General features: G+C 44.3%; 1 protein-coding gene across 3 annotated transcripts in view; it reads right to left on the bottom strand.

Moving 5' to 3' along the window:
• Positions 1-19,867, bottom strand: part of CHN2 (chimerin 2) — a 568,891-nt gene that overhangs the window by 269,663 nt on the left and 279,361 nt on the right. For all 3 annotated transcript variants that reach the window (XM_063921963.1, XM_063921964.1, XM_063921965.1), the window contains exons 5-6: positions 13,397-13,510; positions 11,572-11,857 (exon numbers count right to left, since the gene is read on the bottom strand). In XM_063921963.1, coding sequence (XP_063778033.1) covers positions 11,572-11,857; positions 13,397-13,510 — 400 coding nt within the window. The remainder of the gene's footprint in view (positions 1-11,571; positions 11,858-13,396; positions 13,511-19,867) is intronic.

Here is a 19,867-nt window from a genome sequence, read left to right on the forward strand (position 1 = left end):
GCCACAAGTGGTCCATGGTGTCTTATAATGTACATAAACAGGAATAGTATGAACATTAAAAAAAAAAACACTTGACTTACAACATAAAACATTGCAGAACAAGGACAAGGTTTATACATATTTCTGTTGTATCAGCAGTCATAAGACCCAAATCAGCAGCGGTTTGGCCGAATCCAAAGGATCAATGAGGAGATGACAGTAAAAGTGAGGGAAGGAAAAGATCAAGAGGGACGGGGGCTCTGCTCATGAGAGATTATAATCTAACTAGTTACCAGCCTGTCAAAATGATGGAATAACATAACAGTGATGTCAGCGCCAGTGGCTGTGCACGCCCGAACACAGCAATACTTGAATTGCTCCGTCGGATGCCATCTAGTCGCTGCCGATGCGTAAAACACTTGAATTTCCCTACAGAGGCGAGAAGCAGCACTATCCTTTTATTACATAGGATGGGGAGCTATATTACACAGCCCAGTTATAAGTCACAATGCCAGACTTTTTTGTACCGATAAACAATGCACTGGCTCCTATTTTTGATATATTTTTAACCAGTGGCTGCAGGGAATGCAGCGTCTATGGGGCCCAGACTGCCTCCAAGGTCTGTGTGTTTGACACCCTGTACATCCCCTCCCACATGAATGACACACTATTCACCCCCTACTGTGTGTGTGTGTTTTGTGTGTGTGTGACACCCTGTATCCTTCTACCCTCCCATGTGTGACACCCTGTACCCCTCTACCCGTGTGTGTGTGTGTGTGTGTGTGTGTGTGTGTGTGTGTGTGTGTGTGTGTGTGTGTGTGTGACACCCTGTACCCCCTAACCCTGTGTGTGAACCCTTCTACCCCCCTACTAGTGTGTGTGTGTGTGTGTGTGTGTGTGTGTGTGTGTGTGTGTGTAACACCTTGCAACCCACGCCACGTATTTGACACCCTGTATGCCCCTACCTATGTATATGACACCCTGTACCCACCTACCAATGTGTGTATGACACTCTGTACCCCCCCCTAAGCCCCCATGTGTGACACACTGTACTTCCCCTGCTGGTGTGTGTGTGTGTGTGTGTGTGTGTGTGTGTGTGTGTGTGTGTGTGTGAGACACCTTGTACCACCCCGTGTATGAAACAGTGTATACCCCCTACCTCTGTGTGTTTGAGGCTCCCTGTAAGTCCCCACCACCATCCGCCGGGTGTGACAACCTGCACCCCCCTACCACTGTGTGTGTGTGCGACACCCTGTACCCCGTACTCGTGTGTGTGTGTGTGTGTGTGTGTGTGAGACGCCTTGTACCCCCACTCTACCTTTGTGTGTCACCCTGTACCTCCCCGCTCTGTGGAAACAAACCCACAACTCGCACCTAATTGGATTGACCCCATACTTTGATGTCTCCATTAGACTCTATCTATCTATCTATCTATCTATCTATCTATCTATCTATCTATCTATCTATCTATCTATCTATGAACCCTCCACCACCAATACTGCTGCCTGTCTATCAGATATGGACTGCGGCTTTAAAATACCCCATGACAAGCTGGTGTGGTCACACCTCATGGGGGCATGCCATGAGTCACGGAGACCTGGCCTCGCAACACATCCCACATCTCTCTATATGTCGGGCAGACGAGCAGAGCTGCTCAGGGCTAGCCCCTATCTGTCTTGGTGCCATACAGACGAGCAGAGCTGCTCGGCAAGGCTTTTAAGCCAGACTTCCCCCTCAGGCTATTGACCCTTCTGTCATTTGCCATAAGTCGCAGCGAGTGTGTTAATCAATATATCCAGGCACGCAACCCAGAATCTATGGATTAACGTGCATTAGCCATGGGTTTGCCGTGGGAGGAAATGGACTTACAATTTAATAGCTCCGGCCGTTACAGCTCGAGGCTATACTCCCATGGTAAAACCTGCAGATAATTGAATATGACCCATACTGTATCAGGCCACAACGTGTTTCCCTCAGGAAACATCTAATATGTGCGACAATTCAGATTTTTCCTTTACAGCAGCCCCATTCCTCTGGGACAGTGGTTTCCAAACTTTTTTGAATCACGGCGCCCTAGAATAGCATTATTTTTTGCATGACCCCCCCATGCCAACAGTTTCTAATTGAGAAATTCAGAAAAAAAATATTAAATTGAGAAAATTGTGATTATATTTCATCCTTAGGTTCAATTGTGTGGTGAGGAAAAGGATTCCCTTCTGCTTGTCCACATATTTTATGATTGGCAGCAACCAGCATTGGTTTTGTCTATTACATTGACGTAAATAATTTGAATTGGTTCTGGGGGCCAGCCATCTAAGGCACCCCTGCAAGTATCCCAAGGTACCCCAGGGTGCCACGGCACACAATTCGAGAACCACTACTCTAGGCCATGCTTCTCTCAGTACTTTAAAACTAGGACTGTTCCATGGATGTTGTGTTCCAATATATACTGCTCTGTGAAGTACTATATAAGTGGCTTATTGTAATATTTATATGGTAGTTCTATTCACAACCTTATTTACTTTAAAAACATTGCTATATCCCGTTAACCCTATCAGAAATGTGACCCGGCTAGTGGCGTTCACACAGCACATATCTACTGCAAAAACTCCTACAGAAGAGACATGTTACACAGACTCATCCTGCAGGCCTAAGAGTCTTTATATTCACATCTCATGTGCTTTCACTCATAATTACCTCAATGACATCAGTGACATAAACCTGCCCAAAGGGAGGAGAGAATCTCCAGTGACTGAAGTACTCGCTAATTTATTTGCCAATAAAGGTCGGCGAAGTATGAACTGAAATTGCCTGTGAAATCTGTGAACTGTGCTACTTCCTTCAGTCAAGTTTAACTAAATCACATCAACAACTCCAAGCAGTGAGGGAGAACATACTAAAGGCTGCTAGCACTTGTAATAAAGGTAATGGTTACTTGATTTGAGCTGAAGAGTGTGCAGCATTTCTCTGGGCATGGTCTGCTTATGAAATTACAAATATTTCTGAATTTCTTCACGCATTTTACATCAGTCTGCTAATAAGTAATAGCTGAACCACTAAATATACATACATACATACATACATACATACATACATACATATATATATATCTATATCTATCTATCTATATTTATATATCTATATATTTTTATATATATATATATATATATATATATATATGTATATATATATATATATATATATAGTACTTCAAAAAGAAAACTGCACTGGACGCAATGAATACAGGAATGAAGTGTATTGTTACAATACACTTCATTCCTGTATTCATTGCGTCCAGTGCCGTTTTCTTTTTGGAGTACTGCATTTGACATCTCTAACGCTGCACGGAGGCTAGTTGTGATTATTTAACCCATTGAGTGCCGACAGAATTGCAAGTGTATATATATATATATATATATATATATATATATATAAAACACTCACTTCTCCAGCGATGCAGAAAAAGTAGACAAGCCAGCACTCACGTGTAGATGAAAGAAAAGCAGGATTTATTCCTTAACCAAACGGCATGGTGAAGTACAGCAAATACAGCAAACACAGCCCTATGTATATAAAGCAAAAAATGGTGGTGCAAGGCATTGAGTGCTGTCGTGATTTCCTATATATCAGGGACGTGCAGTCAGGGGAGGCAGTGCCTCCCCGTCATTCCTGATTAAAAGAATACAAAGAAGATAGTTATGACACATATTGTGTGTCATAAGTATCTCTTTTATATAATTTTAATGTTTTCACATGTAAAATTGCTTTTGTGCGGCACCGAGAACGGTGCCTCCCGCTGTGCGTTGTAAGCGGGCGGAAGCAGGGGGCGGGCAGGGGGTGGGGCCAAGCAAAGGGCTGTAAAAGCCCATTGAAAAAAGTAATACAAGCGGCACCTGTGTAAGTGCCGCAGAACAGTAGGGGCACTGTGATTGGCTGTCACTGCCAGCGCTGTACGGGGGAACATCTAAACGACGTGCACAGAAGTACTCACTGGGACCCGGCGCCTCCTCCTTGTGCTTGATGTCGCTGCCACTGGCGCGCCCAGATCCCGGTCTCCACACAGGCCCAGCTTCAGTTTGAATGATAGTAGATCGCGCCGGCTGGTGCAATAGCAAGCATCTGCTGGCTATGCGCGTGCACGGCGGCAGCGCTCCGCGTCATCCTCACTGTCCGTCTCCGCTTCATGGCAGTAGGGCGGACAGTGCACTTTATAACCGCAGTGGCACATGCAGCCACCGAAGAGGAGCAGGAAGAGGTGACCCGGGCGGGAGCAAGCACACAGCACGGGCTGCGGCTCAACAGCAAGCACCACCATCCACAGCAGTGCAGACAGCCTCAGCATGTACAGCAGCTCCGCAGACATAGACTTCCGTACAAGTATGCACTGACTAGTGGTAGTGCGGTACGTGTATTTTTATTTTGTTCAATTGCCATTTCAAACCTGGTCTCTCCTCTCTCTTCTCCTCCCTCTATCACCCTCTCCCAATTCTTCTGCCCCTCTCCCCATCTCTTTTCTCCCTCCCCTCTCTTCTCCTCCCTCTGTCTCTCTTACCCCCCTCTCTCTCCAGAGCCGTCTTAACAGCAGTGTAGGCCCCTGGGCACAGCAATGCACTGGGGCCTCTACCCACCCATCAGCGGTAGGTGCTATCAGCGGCAGCTTTGATGTCCCGCGTGGGGTAGGGGGGTTCTATCTTTCGCTCAGCATGTAGGACCTGGAGAAATAATTTCTGCTAATTACTCCTTTACTGCACAAATGGGGTGGGAAGAGAATGCTAAACTGTAGAAGGGAACATTATGCCGAATGAAGGGGCCCTGGTACATGACTTCCAGAGTGGTAGGGGGTGTTTAATACACAGGGGAGGGGTGGATAGTGGAGTTGGCTTAATATTCATTATTTTCCGGGGGTCAGGGCAGCTTGCTTTACTGCAGATATCTCCAGTTCCTGGAAATAGATTTCTTAGCTTTAATGGGTAAAAAAAAAAAAAAAAAAAACTAGAGTCCCACCTTTCAGGAGGTACTGGGGACTTGGGGATCAGAGTTCAGGAGCCAGAGCAATTCACCAACAAATATATGAAATTGCATATTAGGCGTGTGGAGCTGTAGCAGGGACCAGCTGCTTGAAGGCTGATATCTCTGGTTCTGGGCATAATAGAGACAAGCTGCCAGTGTCCACTGAAAGGGGAGAGTCCCATCTTTTGGAGTATACCCTCAGAAAAGTCAGACAGAACTCGAGATATCTGGCTGGGAATAACAATTAACAGGCTTGGATGGGGACCACTGCTTTGAAGTCGGATATCTCCGGTTCCCTAGGGCCGATTTTCAAAAATCTGGTACCCCTGGAAATAGGGGACCCTCAGATTTCAGCCTAGGGCCCTTTTAATCCTGGGGCCCTTGGGCAAGAGCCCATTTAGCCCATACGAAAAGACGGCCCTGTCTCTCTCTCTCTCCTCTCTCCTCTCCCTCTCTCTCTACTCTCCTCCACACCCCCTTCTCTCCCTGCACTCCCTCTTTCTCTCTGCATACTCCTCTCCCACCCATCTCTCTCTCTCATCTTTCCCCACTCCCTCCCCTCTCTCTCTGTATCCAGTAGGCAGAGAAGGCTGCTGGTTAATATTCCGTCGTACAGCCCTAGGAATATGTTAAGCAGAGAGGCAGATTCTATTAGCCACAGAACTGCCATGAGCTATATTCAATTACAGGAGCTACCCCATGCAGTAAGCCCCAGACGCAGAGTAGTTCCATAGCTCTTGGCACTTAACCCAGGAGCTATGACTTAACAACAATACATGTGTTTGCTGTGGGCTTACAGCGTGTTGAAATTGGCAAGTAATTGAATAGCCTCGGGCCTTAAACAGGAAGCTGAAGCTGCGCTACACCCATGGCTAATTGAATCTTCCCCAAAGCATAAGTGAATGTCTGATGGCTCGTGAATTTGCCCCTTATTTGTCCTACTCCTACTCAGTCTGTGCTGTATTATTATTATTTGGTACTTCGGTATTACAGGTATTGGAACACGCAGGCGAGGTATGTGTGGGTACGGGGGTCGAGGGTATTGGTGTTCAGGGTGGTGTTGGGGGGGGCAGTAGCAGGCATTGGCTCAGCGGCGGTAGGGGTCATCGGCAGGATTTGGTGGACATTATGGCTGTAGTGCCTCACCCTGCCACTGACCTCACCGCACGCCACTGCTATATATATATATATATATATACAGAATTAGCTCATATTCTGCAGGTGCAACTTTCACCCATCTGTGACAATTAACTTTGGGGGTCATTCAGATCTGATCGATGCTGTGCGTTTTCGCACAGCGGGCGATCAGATCCGACCTACACATGCGTATGCACCGCACTGTGCCGGCGAATCGCACATCTGCAACGGGGATCGTTGGTCAGCAACGGGATTGTACGAAGGATCCATTCGCACAGGTTTTCGCAAGGAGATTGACTGGAAGAGGCCGTTTGTGGGTGGCAACTGACCATTTTCAGGGAGTGTCCTGGAAAACGCAGGCGGGACCATGTGTTTTCAGGAAAGGTTGTCTGACGTCAAATCCGGTCCCGAACAGGCTGATGTGATCGCAGTGGCTAAGTAAGTCATGGGCTGCGCAGAGACTGCACAAAATCAGTTTGTGCAGCCCTGCTACACGTGCGTTCACACACTTGCACAGCGAAAATATACACCCTCTGTGGGCGGCAACTATCTGATCGCAGGACAGCAAAAATCGTTGTCTAGTGATCAGATCTGAATGACCTCCTTTATTATGCTCTCCTCAAAGTCCTCCACTTTTAGGTACATGATGTACCCATCATTTGGCCCCGTCTCCTCATCATAGAGTCACTGCATTTTGCCATGAGGGGCTGGTGCCTAATGATGCGTATGGGCCATCCACTTCCACATTAGCTGTCACCTCTGTCTCCTGGAGAGGAATTTATTAAAGAAGGAAAGTATGCTCTGCTTTCAGATTAATTTCATGTACTGGCTTGTATATGCCTTACTGCAAGATTTACCAAATAAAATATTTATTTTTCAGTTAAATCTTTACATATGTCATTCTAATGCTAGAAAATTGGGGATTCTTCAATGTTACCAACAACCGGCGCTCTGTTCAACAGAGACTGCAAGTGATATGCAGGTTGCAGAACCCTTACCCAAGTTCCCTGCATGTCAGGCATATAAGACAAAAGACAAAAGGGAATATCAGAGAATCCAGGTTCTGATACAGTCAGGAAGATAAAGTTCTAAATCAATAGACAGGAAAATGGTCAGGGTAAGCCAAGGTGACTTATAAGCAAAGATCCAGGAAAGAAAGTCAAGCCAACGTTCAGGTAAACAGGAATTCTGAACATTAAATAAGTACAAAGAAGCTGAAATAAAGGACATCTAATATTCTGGCTCCATAATGTTCTCAGAGCTGGTATATACAGCTGAGGCTTGTTGAATTAGGAGGGAAAAGTGAGATCAGCAGTCACATGACTGCAGCTTCAAAAGAGCTCAGCGATGGGTTTGTGCGACGGATCAGTTCGCACGGGTGATCGCAAGATTGACAGAAAGAAGGCTTTGTGGGTGTTGTCGAAGTCGGAAAATATTGCAATACACACACCACATGCAAACACCACACAGATGGCATCCATATATGTACCTAGTCTGGCGTGCGTGCAGCATACTCGCAAATTGCGTACAATCGCCTCCCACGGGAGTGCGCGTACGGGCGTGGTATGAGCAATTACAGAAAGATTCTTACTATTAATGCAGAGACATGCCACAGTGCCCAGCCTGTGTTGAGTCACTGTTCACGCACACACTAATCTAACCAAACATGCACATCCTTCCAACACAATGTCTTGGTATTCCAATGTTTGAACAGACCCCCTGGTCTGTGAAGAAGGATACACACAAACCAAACTGTCATTGTTTAATGGAAACCAGGACAATAGGAGACAAATATACTATACAAAGAGCACAGGCCTTGCTGATACAGATCACTAGCAGCTGACAACTTACATGGATCAGAGGTGTAACATTTATAGTCAAAACTCTTGGAATTATATATATATATATATATATTTGTGTGTATCTTGAGAATGGTTGGTCATTTCATGTGTAGGATCATGTTGCTTTGAGAGATCGCATGACAGGGTAACCTAATGAACATGGAAATATCTGTCACACATTGCATGTTTCCCAAACTTGGTGCACACATTGCACATAGACTCCCCTTTCCCCTCATGCAACTTTTACTTATTTGCAAGGCACAACAAGGGAATTATACACCTTTACAGTATGCGAGGGGACAGTAACTGATCAGAGCATCATGCATGGTATCTACGTGTTCGGATAATTATGAGTAATAATCCGGTGTTGGTTTGGAGAAGATCGCATGTCGTTGCGAATAGTTATTCGCAAAGGCAGATTAAAGGTATATTTGTGTTTATTATGTACTTGGTATGCGGCTGGAATCCAGAGCTACACACCCCTGGATCAAGGCATCGCCCATCTCTTCAAACCGACCAATGATCTCTCCTGTACTGTAAACGACCATCCCTCCAACCAATCAGTGGAGAGCATACAACCCCATTGTATTGTATTTTGGGCCGGTCACTCTCTCTCTGCTTTTTAAAAGACTCATAGGTCGTCTTGCCAGACGGCTGGGGACCGGATCCGGGTGGCGCAAGCGACAAAGCGTACGTATCATTGGGTGTGACTCTCTCTCTGTGATTGAATTGTATTGTGTTGTACCATTATATTTTAACTTATTGTAACCCCCTTTTACAAATATATTATTACTTGTTGCTGCTTTGGACCACAACATACAATCAAATACTGGTGTCGCAATCAGTTTCTGTTGAGCGTTTGTATAGTATAATTGCCACACCTAGAGCTGCCTCGTGCTCTCAGCGTGTCGGTCTGTGTGTATGCACTGAGTGTAAGCTGCACGGCTATTCCGGCGTGTGTACGCTAACTGGGGACAGAGTATTTATTACAGCAGCCGCAGCGGCTTCAGTTACAGTGTGCAATAGGGGTTAGTGGCTGTTTTCCAAGAAGTCTATCGAACTTCTCAGTGTCATATGACCGTTTTCGGGGAGTGTCTGGAAAAATGCGGTTGTAGGGAGGGTTCCTGACGTCAATTCCGGTTCCGGACAGGCTGATGTGATCGCAGCGGCTGAGTCAGGGGCGTAGCTAGAACTTTGTGGGCCCCATAGTAACATTTTGAAGGGGCCCCTGTCCCAATGCTTCTAGAGAGACACTCTTTTGCAGCAGTTGTTAATTTTATGCCCTATAATAGAGCCCTAGTTCATTTTCAGAACCGTAATAGAGCCTTATTTAATGTTATGCCCCGAAGTAGTGCCCTGGTTTCTTTTATGAATCATAGTAGTGCTTAAGTTCACCCTATGTCACATTTCAGAGCTGCCAGTACACATTATGCCGCACAGTACCCCCAATTCACATTATGATATATAGAGCTCCCATTCATATTGTGCCTCATTACAGTGCCCGGTTCATATTATATAACATTAGAGTGCCCTCCAGTTCATTTTATACCATTTTATACCATTTTATACCTCACTACAATGAGCAGGTCTAGGGGCACACCTAGATATACTGCAGGCCCCAAGGAAAAAGTTTGAAAGGACCCCTACGTACCACCCAATGATAAAAAATTTATATAACACATGTAACTTTGACAAGGAAGATGGCCCCCTCTCAGTTCTGGGCCCCATAGCAGCTACACTGCCTGCACCTATGGTAGCTACGCCCTTGGGCTGAGTAAGTCCTGGGCTGCGCAGAGACTGAACAAAATCTGTTTGTATAGGTCTGCTACACACGCGTTCGCACACTTGCACAGCTAAAATACACTCCCCCTGTAGGTAGTGACTATCTGATCGCAGCAGTGCAAAAATAGCTTGCTAGCGATCAGGTCTGAATTACCCCCTGAATCCGGTGCCTAGCCACCTGAGGACACCAGGACCCCACTTAGAGAAACGGGCAGTACCCCGGACCTGCCAAGTGAGAAGCAGGATCCTGGGTGGCATGCAACTGTGACAATATCATTAGACATGGATGGCTGTTTATTATTGTTGCTCTATTCTCTCATTCCCAGTGCAAGCTGTACAGCAACATTGTGTTGTCTCCAAGGGCAATGTAAATAAAACAACCCTGCCTGATGATAGAAATGCATCACACTTGTCTCATTTCAATGAAACTGTTATATCAGCAGCTGTGTGCACTGGAGCCTTTGCTGTCCAGCACCTGCAGATGTCATCGCTCATAGCTCAGCACGTACAAGTATTTCAGTAAGTGAAGCTTTCCACATGCTTGTTTTTGCAAAAGGTTTGCAGAAAGTACACGGCTGAAAAGTATATAGGGAAGTCACAAGGATAAAGCAATATTAAGGCATGTACTAGCCTTTACAGGAATACAAATTTGGAAAGGGTTTCTGTATTAATTTCAGTATCTTGAGGGGAACATGAAACAAACAAATGACAATCTGTGACAAGAAACAGAAGTCAAATGTTTATACCCAAATGACATTACAATGTAATGTAAGAGGTATGTGTAGCAGTTGATAAGGTGGTGGAATAACAATTGCAGATGGCAGTGAACGCTTCTGCACTCAATGATTTGGCCAAAGTGTGACATTTCAAGGAAACTCCTCAGACTTTCATGTAATCCTGCAACTCTTGAGATTTGTAACTTAGTATTGTCTCCAAATTCAGGACAATTGGAAGGTATGCTGGTATATTAATCTGGCATAACTTGTTGGCAGATGGAGGCTATGGAGACTACCAGTGGAGGAAGTGATAGTAAATGTTCAAAATTTTAAAGAGAAAAAGTGCAGAAGTTGCCCAAAGCAACCAATCACCCTATAGCTATCATTGATCTAGCACAGTCTATAAAATGACAGTGAATCTGATTGGTTACCATGGGCTACTTACCCACTTTTTCTCTTTAGAAAGGTTGATACGTTTCCTCCTAGGTCCCAAAGAACTCCATTACACTAGGCCACAATAATGCTTTGGAACACTTGAACATTAAAACTGATGTGAAACAAACCAACACGTCTATTTACTAAGCTTTGGAGAGCGATAAAGTGGAGAGAGGTACCAGCCATCATCTCCTAACTTCCATGTTACAGGTTGTGTTTGAAAAATGACAGGAGCTGGTTGGTTGGTACTTTATCTCTCTCCAATGCTTAGTAAATAGATCCCCATGTGCTTGTTGGAAGTTGCATGTGTGTTTACAGCTTCATTCACTTATTTTTGGACTTTGTCTTTGAATGAATAGGCTTTCTGAATGAATAAAAGAACAAAAAAAACAACAACCAAACATTATGGGGGGGGGATTAAATTGTTTGAAAAGTCGGTTGGGTGTCTGTTTTTTCCCCTGTCTATTAGATAGGAAAAAAACAACAGGAAAAAACAGACACCCAACTAACTTTTCACACAATTGAATATCCCCCTATGAATGAAGCCCAACAATCTTTTCAGTAATTACAAGCATGTATTAACTACAAAGTGACCCGGTTACAGTGACTTACAGCAAGGAGTTCCCCTGCAGATTCTTCTGATTACTGAAAGCGAGAACGTCACCACTCACCTTTTCCACAGAGGTATTCCCTTCCATAGACACGGGAGCTTTCTTTGATTCATTCTTTGATCTGCTCAGCCTTCGGCTAACTTTCTCTTTCAGTAAGGATGTGTATCCCACATGTTCATAAATGGGGTTGGTTGTCATTTTTGCAATATACTCTGCAGCTTTAGTCTCTATGTACAAGGTGATAAGGCCATCAGTTACCAAGTCATGTATTGACTCAAATCTCTTCTCCCCCACAAAGTGCTTCCCATCATAGAAAAGTCTGTAGTTCAACGTCTGGTGACCAAACCTGGACAGACGGCAGAGATGTCAGAAAAACTGATACACAACATAAAATGCAGGTTCATATTTATATGAATATCTGTCAATTAGAATCAGATGTTAATCATTTGCCCGTTTTTTCTCTTATTATAAATAAATAAATAAAGTGTGGAAATATTCGATGTACAATATATTATAAACCAGACACACTCACAGGGGGGGGGATCCTATTAGCACACAATAACGCACAAATTATAGCTGGTAAACTTTTCACACCTATCGCATAAGAGTTGTCGCAAAAACAGCTTATCGTAGATTGCGCACTCTCGTTTTTCACAACTATCCTATTCCAAAATGGGATTTGCATGATAATTCTAGTTGGCAAAACCAGAGATACATATAGAAGAACATGAGGATATGTGCCTACAGTATAAGTCTGTTAGTGGGCATGATAAAACTATTTGGTGTACTCAAATTGGGATAAATGGCTGTTATATGCATTTTTTTATGTGAAGAAATTATTGAAAGCTGTTTTTTGAAGCAAAATAAGTGCTGTCATTAAATTAGGGGTACATAAAAATTGGTATAAGTATATATTTGAGTCATATATAGGCACTTTGAAAAAAAGTAGAAAAAAAATGACTACATACAAGCATAAAAACACTTGTCTCACTCATAAAGCACCCCAAAATACCAGTACTCCAGTTTCCATCACTTTGCATTTCTTGATCCCAAAAATGACATGTCATTATTGGCCAATTAAAAATAATTTAACACTTCTAAATGCCTAATTAGTCAAGCAGGGGGGAGTCCCAGGATACCCAAATTATTACCTTAAAATAGAGATTTTGCACTACTTATCACCTGCTCAGAGATGACGAAAGCAAATTTGCAATAAAACTCATGGATACATTTCACCAATAAATTTTCGCAGCTAATTGGATACAGTTTTCACAATTGTGATAAAAATAAGTTTTTATCGCAAAACAACATTTTCACGACTAATAGGATTTCCCCCACAGAGAACTAACTCACTATAAAACAAACACAGATCAGTAATCCAATTCCTGCAACATGGTCCAAGCTATACACAACAAGATTTAATGCTGTGCTTCCATGTCATCTGATTTAATCTAGGCTTCATTCAATCAGAGCATACAAAAATAAATTCAGAGTATGTCAGATGAACATTGTAAAACACAGCAATTTCCGGACCGAGAACAGTGGCGTTCTAAAGTGGGAATACACTCAGCCAGGATATCATGAAAGTTCCTTTGTCACTCCATAAGGTTCCCAATGTCCTGTATTTCCTAGTTAGAAAACAGCTGTGTTCTAAAATGTCCCTTTGACATTGCTCTTAGCCATTATCAGCCAGGTAAAGACAATTTGGAAATTCTCAGCCAGACAATTGGGAGCACAACCCTGTACATCTGTAACACCCAGAATTACTAGACCTATATGACATTCAGCTTCTTTATGTAGAATGTTATGTTTATATTCATTTCAATAGTAACAAGGTAAATTCTGTTAGCTGCCATGCACCATGTATATATGTATATATATATACCTTAAGGCCAGAGTGTAGCAGCCAGGTTGCCTCTGACTTTCCCTAATAATGTACGATCCTTCTGCAGAGCACAGCAATGCGTCTGCCTGTTCTCGAGAAATGATGCCATGAAACCTGAGGGATGACACATGCAATGACTCTTATCAAACACCAATAATATTAACTGTGTATGAAATACAGGACAAAGAGCTCAATGCTGAAAAACTCAGTCTGAAGTGCTGGGGCCCCAGGTTAGACAATTGAGATGGAAAACAGAGGAATGACATATATGGCATAGCTACATGACAGGTGCACACTGCACTTCTGCAATTGCTGCAGTGTGCACATGTGTATGCAGTAATCACAATACAGCCATCAGCATACAGTGCATTACAATCCGACTGTAAAAGGACATTTTTAATGCGAATGGAGATTCGCCCTATGCAATAGCAGGGTCGGATTTTCGCCTAGGCGAAAAATGTGGCAGGGGCGGAAAACACGTGGCTCTGCGAATCCACTTGTTTTCATTCGAAAATGTGGCCCATTTTCACCAATTTTGAGGGATTTTTCGCCAACGCCTTTTCATTTACTAAAAAAGGTAAAAAGGAAATGGGCGAAAATGCCTTCAAAACGGCCGAAAATGGCCCTAATTGAATACTCATGTGGGGTGAATTCATTAGCTCCAAAATGATCGGAAGTAATTGCATACCCCCCTAAGTCTGTTGTGGCTCTGAAGTTGCTGGGATTGTTTGGTTCATTTACACCCATGTTGGTAAAGTATGCTGAGATCTGTAGTTCAACAACAGCTAAATTCACAGTGTACTGTACGTTGATCGCATATAAACAAGGTGGATAACTGTGTTGGAATTCTCCCAAGGGTTGTAGCACTTTGCTATTGTGGTACACCCCACTGCAATTCTTGTACATTAATGGGCCAGGAAGTGTAATGCTCTAATAAATCTATACTGAGAAGCAATGAGAACAAAGCAGGGGGATGTTTTGCACATATGGAACAAACATTCAGCAATTTCTTCTTTTCGAGCAGTGAATGGTGAACACAAGTTACAATGTTTCCTCTGTAGCTTTCTTCCTGTTTTCTATCTTTATGGAGGTAGCACAATAGCAGAACGTTAGGTGCCAAGGTGCCAAACATGACTGCATAATTACTAAGTTTGACAAATAACCTACCAAAAATAATAATATCTCCTACTGAGAGTGCATAGGATTGAAAATAGAACATAATGAACTTTATGTCACCGTATGACTGAGAGAACCAGAGACGGAAAAGAAGAGAATGCGGTTTATATGATTGTTATTTTTTTTAAGAATGAGATTGTAAACAGTCTCTCCTGGAGGTTAAAGCTGGTTACACTCTGGTATGATCAAGAGACGCTACATGTAAAATACAATTCTGGTTGCCATCAAGTGGTAGTCAGTGCTTCTAGTATTTGTGGATTGGGGTTTAGGTAGATGTAAATCAGAAGTCCCGCAGCCTATGTGCAGTGACCATTCCCATAGACAGAGAAATGCTTATAGTAGTGTCACAAGACAAGACAGGCAGCAATTCCCACTAACCATGCTAAGTAGCACTTACTATAAAACATGCTAAGCAGCAACTAGTACAAGCATTTGTAATAATTGTTTACTAAGAATAAATTAAGATTTTTTTTTATTATTACATACTAAGATGTACCAATAATACAGTATAAGGTCAGTTTTTTATTATTATATACAAAGATGCTCCTATTACATAATGTAATTTTTTCCCAGAACATTGTTTTGCTGCTGCGCTGAATGTGACCTGCATTTATGGTGATGCTACATTATTATTATTATTATTATCATTATCTACAAGCAGGGGTGTAGCCAGAACTTTGTGGGCCCCATAGCAACCCCGTCCCAATGCTTCTAGAGAAGACACTTCTCTGCAGTAGTTGTTAATTGTATGCCCTATTATAGTGTGTCCTAGTTCATTTTCTGAACCATAGAAGAGCCTTATTTAATGTTATGCCCCATAGTAGTGCCCTAGTATCTTTTATGAATCGCAGTAGTGCTTAAGTTCACCCTATGTCACATTTCAGAGCTGCCAGTACACATTATGCCGCACAGTACCCCCAATTCACGTTATGACGTATAGTGCTCCCCGTTCATATTGTGCCTCATTGCAGTGCCCCGGTTCATGTTATATAATATTAAAAAATGCCCTCCAGTTCATTTTATACCTCACTACAATGAACAAGTCCAGGGGCATACCTAGATATATTGCAGTTCCCAAAGAAAAAGTTTGAAAGGACCCCTACGTACCACCCAATGACAAAAATGTATATAACACATATAATTTTGACAGGGAAGGTGGGCCCCCCTCAGCTCCGGGCCCCATAGCAGCTGCACCGCCTGCACCTATGGCAGCTACGCCCTTGTCTACAAGCAAGCAAATTGGTCAGTACCCAAGTATGGACCGGAATGCCATTACTTGTCTGCAACTTTTTATTTAATAATTTTAAGCTATCAGCAATGTATGTTATGCGGTCGGGATGCTTGTGGTCATGTGACCAACAGACGACATTATGAAGAAAAGTATTGGGGGTTCCTGTTAGAGTTAGGGCTGGGGGGTTGGTGGGGTTAGGGTTAGGCACTTGGGCGGTCAGCTGTAGCTGACACACCCGGGGGGGGGGGGTGGTTCATAGGGTCAACAGTGTCTAGGTCGACCACGTTCGGGTCGACCACTATTGGTCGACAGTAACTAGGTCAACCACTATTGGTTGACAGTAACTAGGTCGACAGGGATGCTAGGTCGACATGGGCTAAGTTGACAGGTATCCCTCGCATGGCTCACTTTGCACGCCATGCTTCGGGCAAGGTGCCTCGCTCCACTCAGCACAAGTTACTATTCCCAATTGTAGTCCGCGTGGATCGTTAAGTATGAAATAGTTCAAAAAAAGAAAATAAGTGAAAAACTCATGTCGACCTTTTGACCTGTCGACCTAGAACATGTCGACCTAGAGAACCTGTCATCCTTGAAATCCTGTCGACCTAGCTACCGTCGACCAATAGTGGTCGACCAAAACATTGTCGACCTAGTTACTGTCGACCTAGAGACCGGAGGGTTAGCTCTAGCCGACACCCCCGGAGGGTTAGCCCTAGCTCACATCGCTAGAGAGTTATGGTAGGTGAGGGTTAAAAAAAAAAAATGTCCGATGTCGTGACGCCGCTGTCACATGACCGCTGTCATCCCGACTGTCGGGATTACATACTGAACCCTGTTATGCAGATAATTCTAATTCAGAGATTGCCCTCAGAATGTATAACTATAGGATTTATTTATTTTTTTAAATCTAATAATTTATTATTTTATTTGTAAAACAAATATCTTTATCATTTCATAATCCATGAAAAAATAGAAATAATAATATTTAATAAAAAATTGTGGATATGAGAACGGTGGAGCATAAATTCTATAAAAGATTTGTGTACTTGTAAGCTGGCTGAAGGTGTACCGCTGTGCAGAGTCCCATAAATCATTTATATAGATGTAACACATCATTTAAAGCCAAAAACAACACAAATTGAACCTAATGATGCTATAAACAAAGAATCAAACCAGCTATCTCAAGTAAACCCGTCTGGTTTATACAATATTTAACAAGACAACACTATCGGCAGGGCCGGATCTAGACCTTGTGGCGCCCAGGGCGAAAAAATAGGGGCGTGGCTTCATGGAGAAGGGATGTGGTCAGTTATGCCCCCTGTAGCTGTGCCCTCAGTAGTTGTGCCCCCTGTAGCTATACCCACTGTAGTATTGGCCCCAGTACTGTGCCCCTGTAGAGTTGTGCCAACAGTAGTATTGCCCCCAGTACTGTGCCCCCTGTACAGTTGTGTCCCCAGTAGTATTGCCCCCAGTACTGTGCCCCCTAGTTGCGCCACTTACAAAAAATAAAAAATAAAAATAAATGAATACTCACAACCCCGCTCCTGTTTCCCGAGCGCTGCTGCCCTCCGTCTCCGGCCTGGCGCCACTCCACGGATCTATGGGGTCAAATATGATCTCTAGCGCCTATGTGCAGCACCCACAATGCAGCACCGGGCGGCACCAATAGCGGATCTTGCCACGGTCGCGGCACCCTCCAGACGGCGGCGGCGCCCCCCGGAAGGTGGCGCCCCGGGCGAAAATCCTGCTTGCCCATAGCAAGATCCGCTACTGACTATCGGAGATACTTACTGTAGTTGCACATTTTGTTAGCAAAAACTAGTTAGATAGTTAAAATGTCATTAATGTAATGTATGTCAGTAATAAAATATGAACTGGCATATAAGGGTTTGGGCTGGGAAACCGGCGCTGGGGATCCCGGCGGTCAGCATAACGCCCCCGGCAGCAGAATGGAAGTGACGAGGGGGAAACAAACGCAACGGAGCCCCTTGCGTTTGTCCCCCCCTCAGGTGGGAATAGTCCCTGTCAGTCGGCATGCCGACTGTCAGGCTGGTAAGCAGGCGGGATCCCGGCGTCGGCATGGTGACCGCCGGGATCCCGAGCACCGGATCCCATATATAACACAGCCTCTCCACTAAATATCCATAGCTATCCGTGTATATTGGTCATTAATGGTCTAAATATTATGATTTCAGCTCAATGAGGCCCTCTTGTGGTGATAGAAAATAAGACAGGTGGTCGGGTAAGTTTTTCACTTGAATAGGTTGTGAAAAGACTTTTCTGATATGCTAGCCTTTTAGTTTTGGAGCTCTTGAAATGTGAGGAAGAATATTAGAATAAAGTTCGCAGATGGTAAGTCAGCAGGTTTGGAGGGGATTAGATTGGAGCCTCTGATCCCCTCTTTGGAAAATGGTCTCAGAGCCCTATATATAGAAATTTGTTTCTGGTACAATAAATTAAACGCAGATGTTAGTATATTGGGGGTCATTCCGAGTTGATCACACGTAGCAACTTTTTGCTGCTCGTGCAATCAACCTAATGCCGCCTATGGGGGAGTGTATTTTAGCATAGCAGGGCTGCGACAATGCTAAAAAAGTTTAAAGTAAATCAAGACTAGCACTGCAGCTAATTACCCAGTGTGACGGATCCAGCGATGAAGGTCCCGGCTGTGACGTCAGACATCCGCCCTCCAAACGCCTGGATCCACCTGCGTTGGACTCACCACGCCTGGAAAACGGTGAGTGTCCACCCCGGAACGCCTCCCGCCTGTCCGTCTTCTTGCGATCGTCGCTGTGATCACTTTTCTCGCTGGCAGCGTCGCGACGCGCATGCGCATTTCTAACCCGTTCGCACCACAGCGAAGAAGCGCTGCGTGCGAACGGGTTGGAATGACCCCCATTGGGGGTGATTCAGAGTTGATTATAGCTGTGCTAAATTTAGCACCGCTATGATCAGGCACACTGACATGCGGGGGGGGGGCCAGCATGTCAGGCCCTACCCCGTTGCAAAAGTACAAAAGCATTGCTTTTTGTAGTGTAGGAGTTACTCGTTGGTGTGAGGGCTACAGCGGCTGCGTGTGACGTCACTCAGCTGCCGTGGCCTGCTCCACCAACGGTCCCGGCATGCCTGCATTGCCCCAACCGCGCTCCCTAAACGGCGGCCAAACGTCATCAGCCCGCCCCCTCCCGCCCAGCGACCACCTCTGCCTGTCAATCAGGCAGAGCCGATCGCACGGCTAAGACAGCCGTCGGCTGTCTGTCATGCGCCGGTGCACGCGCACTTCAGACCTGATCGCTACTGTGCGAACACGCAAAGCAGCGATCAGGTCTGAATTAGCCCCATTGTCACTTGGGTGATATCACCATTTATTAGGACAAATTACACTTAGAATGATTATACAGAATAATTTCCCCCTGGAGAGATCATTCCTTTTTGTAAACAGTGGCCCTCATTCCGCATCAGTTGCAAATACGAATAATCGCTCAATGGGCGATTAAAAGCACACTGCGCAGATGTACACAACCAAATAGAAGACAATGCACACGTGTCAAGTCTGGTTTTCGTGATAGTACCTAGGTATCTGCGAACACAGTAGTATTTGCATTTAGCAATGATAAAAAGAAGTGGTGGAGGAGTGAGACGGGTCCACAATTCTGCAATGAGGGGCGTGTAGTGGGTGTGTTGTTGGTGTTGCATTCGCAATATATACAAAACAGATTGCAGAAATTGCAAACAGTTCAACAGCACAGGTTGAGTAGCTAGAGAGTTACGCAGACTGTGGCTGTACTGACGGCAGCAGCAAAGGTTCCAATGATCAAGCGAATAAGTGTAAAATCACAGGCAGCTGATGGGTATAGTGATGCACAGAACGCTATTTAGTGTGCTGCATGCCTAATTAAATAAATTAGTTTTATTTTTAAATCTACAAAATTATACTTTTCTTTAGGTATGTATGTTGTCATGTGCAGGGGTTAAAGTGAGCCGTAACGGGGCGGAACTGCGTTCTGTCAGTTCCACTTGGAGACGGTACGCAGTTCCGCCTCCTCCGGCTCACCTAACCCGAT

Source organism: Pseudophryne corroboree, chromosome 5, assembly GCF_028390025.1.
Source record: "Pseudophryne corroboree isolate aPseCor3 chromosome 5, aPseCor3.hap2, whole genome shotgun sequence".
In the NCBI taxonomy this organism is placed as follows: Eukaryota; Metazoa; Chordata; class Amphibia; order Anura; family Myobatrachidae; genus Pseudophryne; species Pseudophryne corroboree.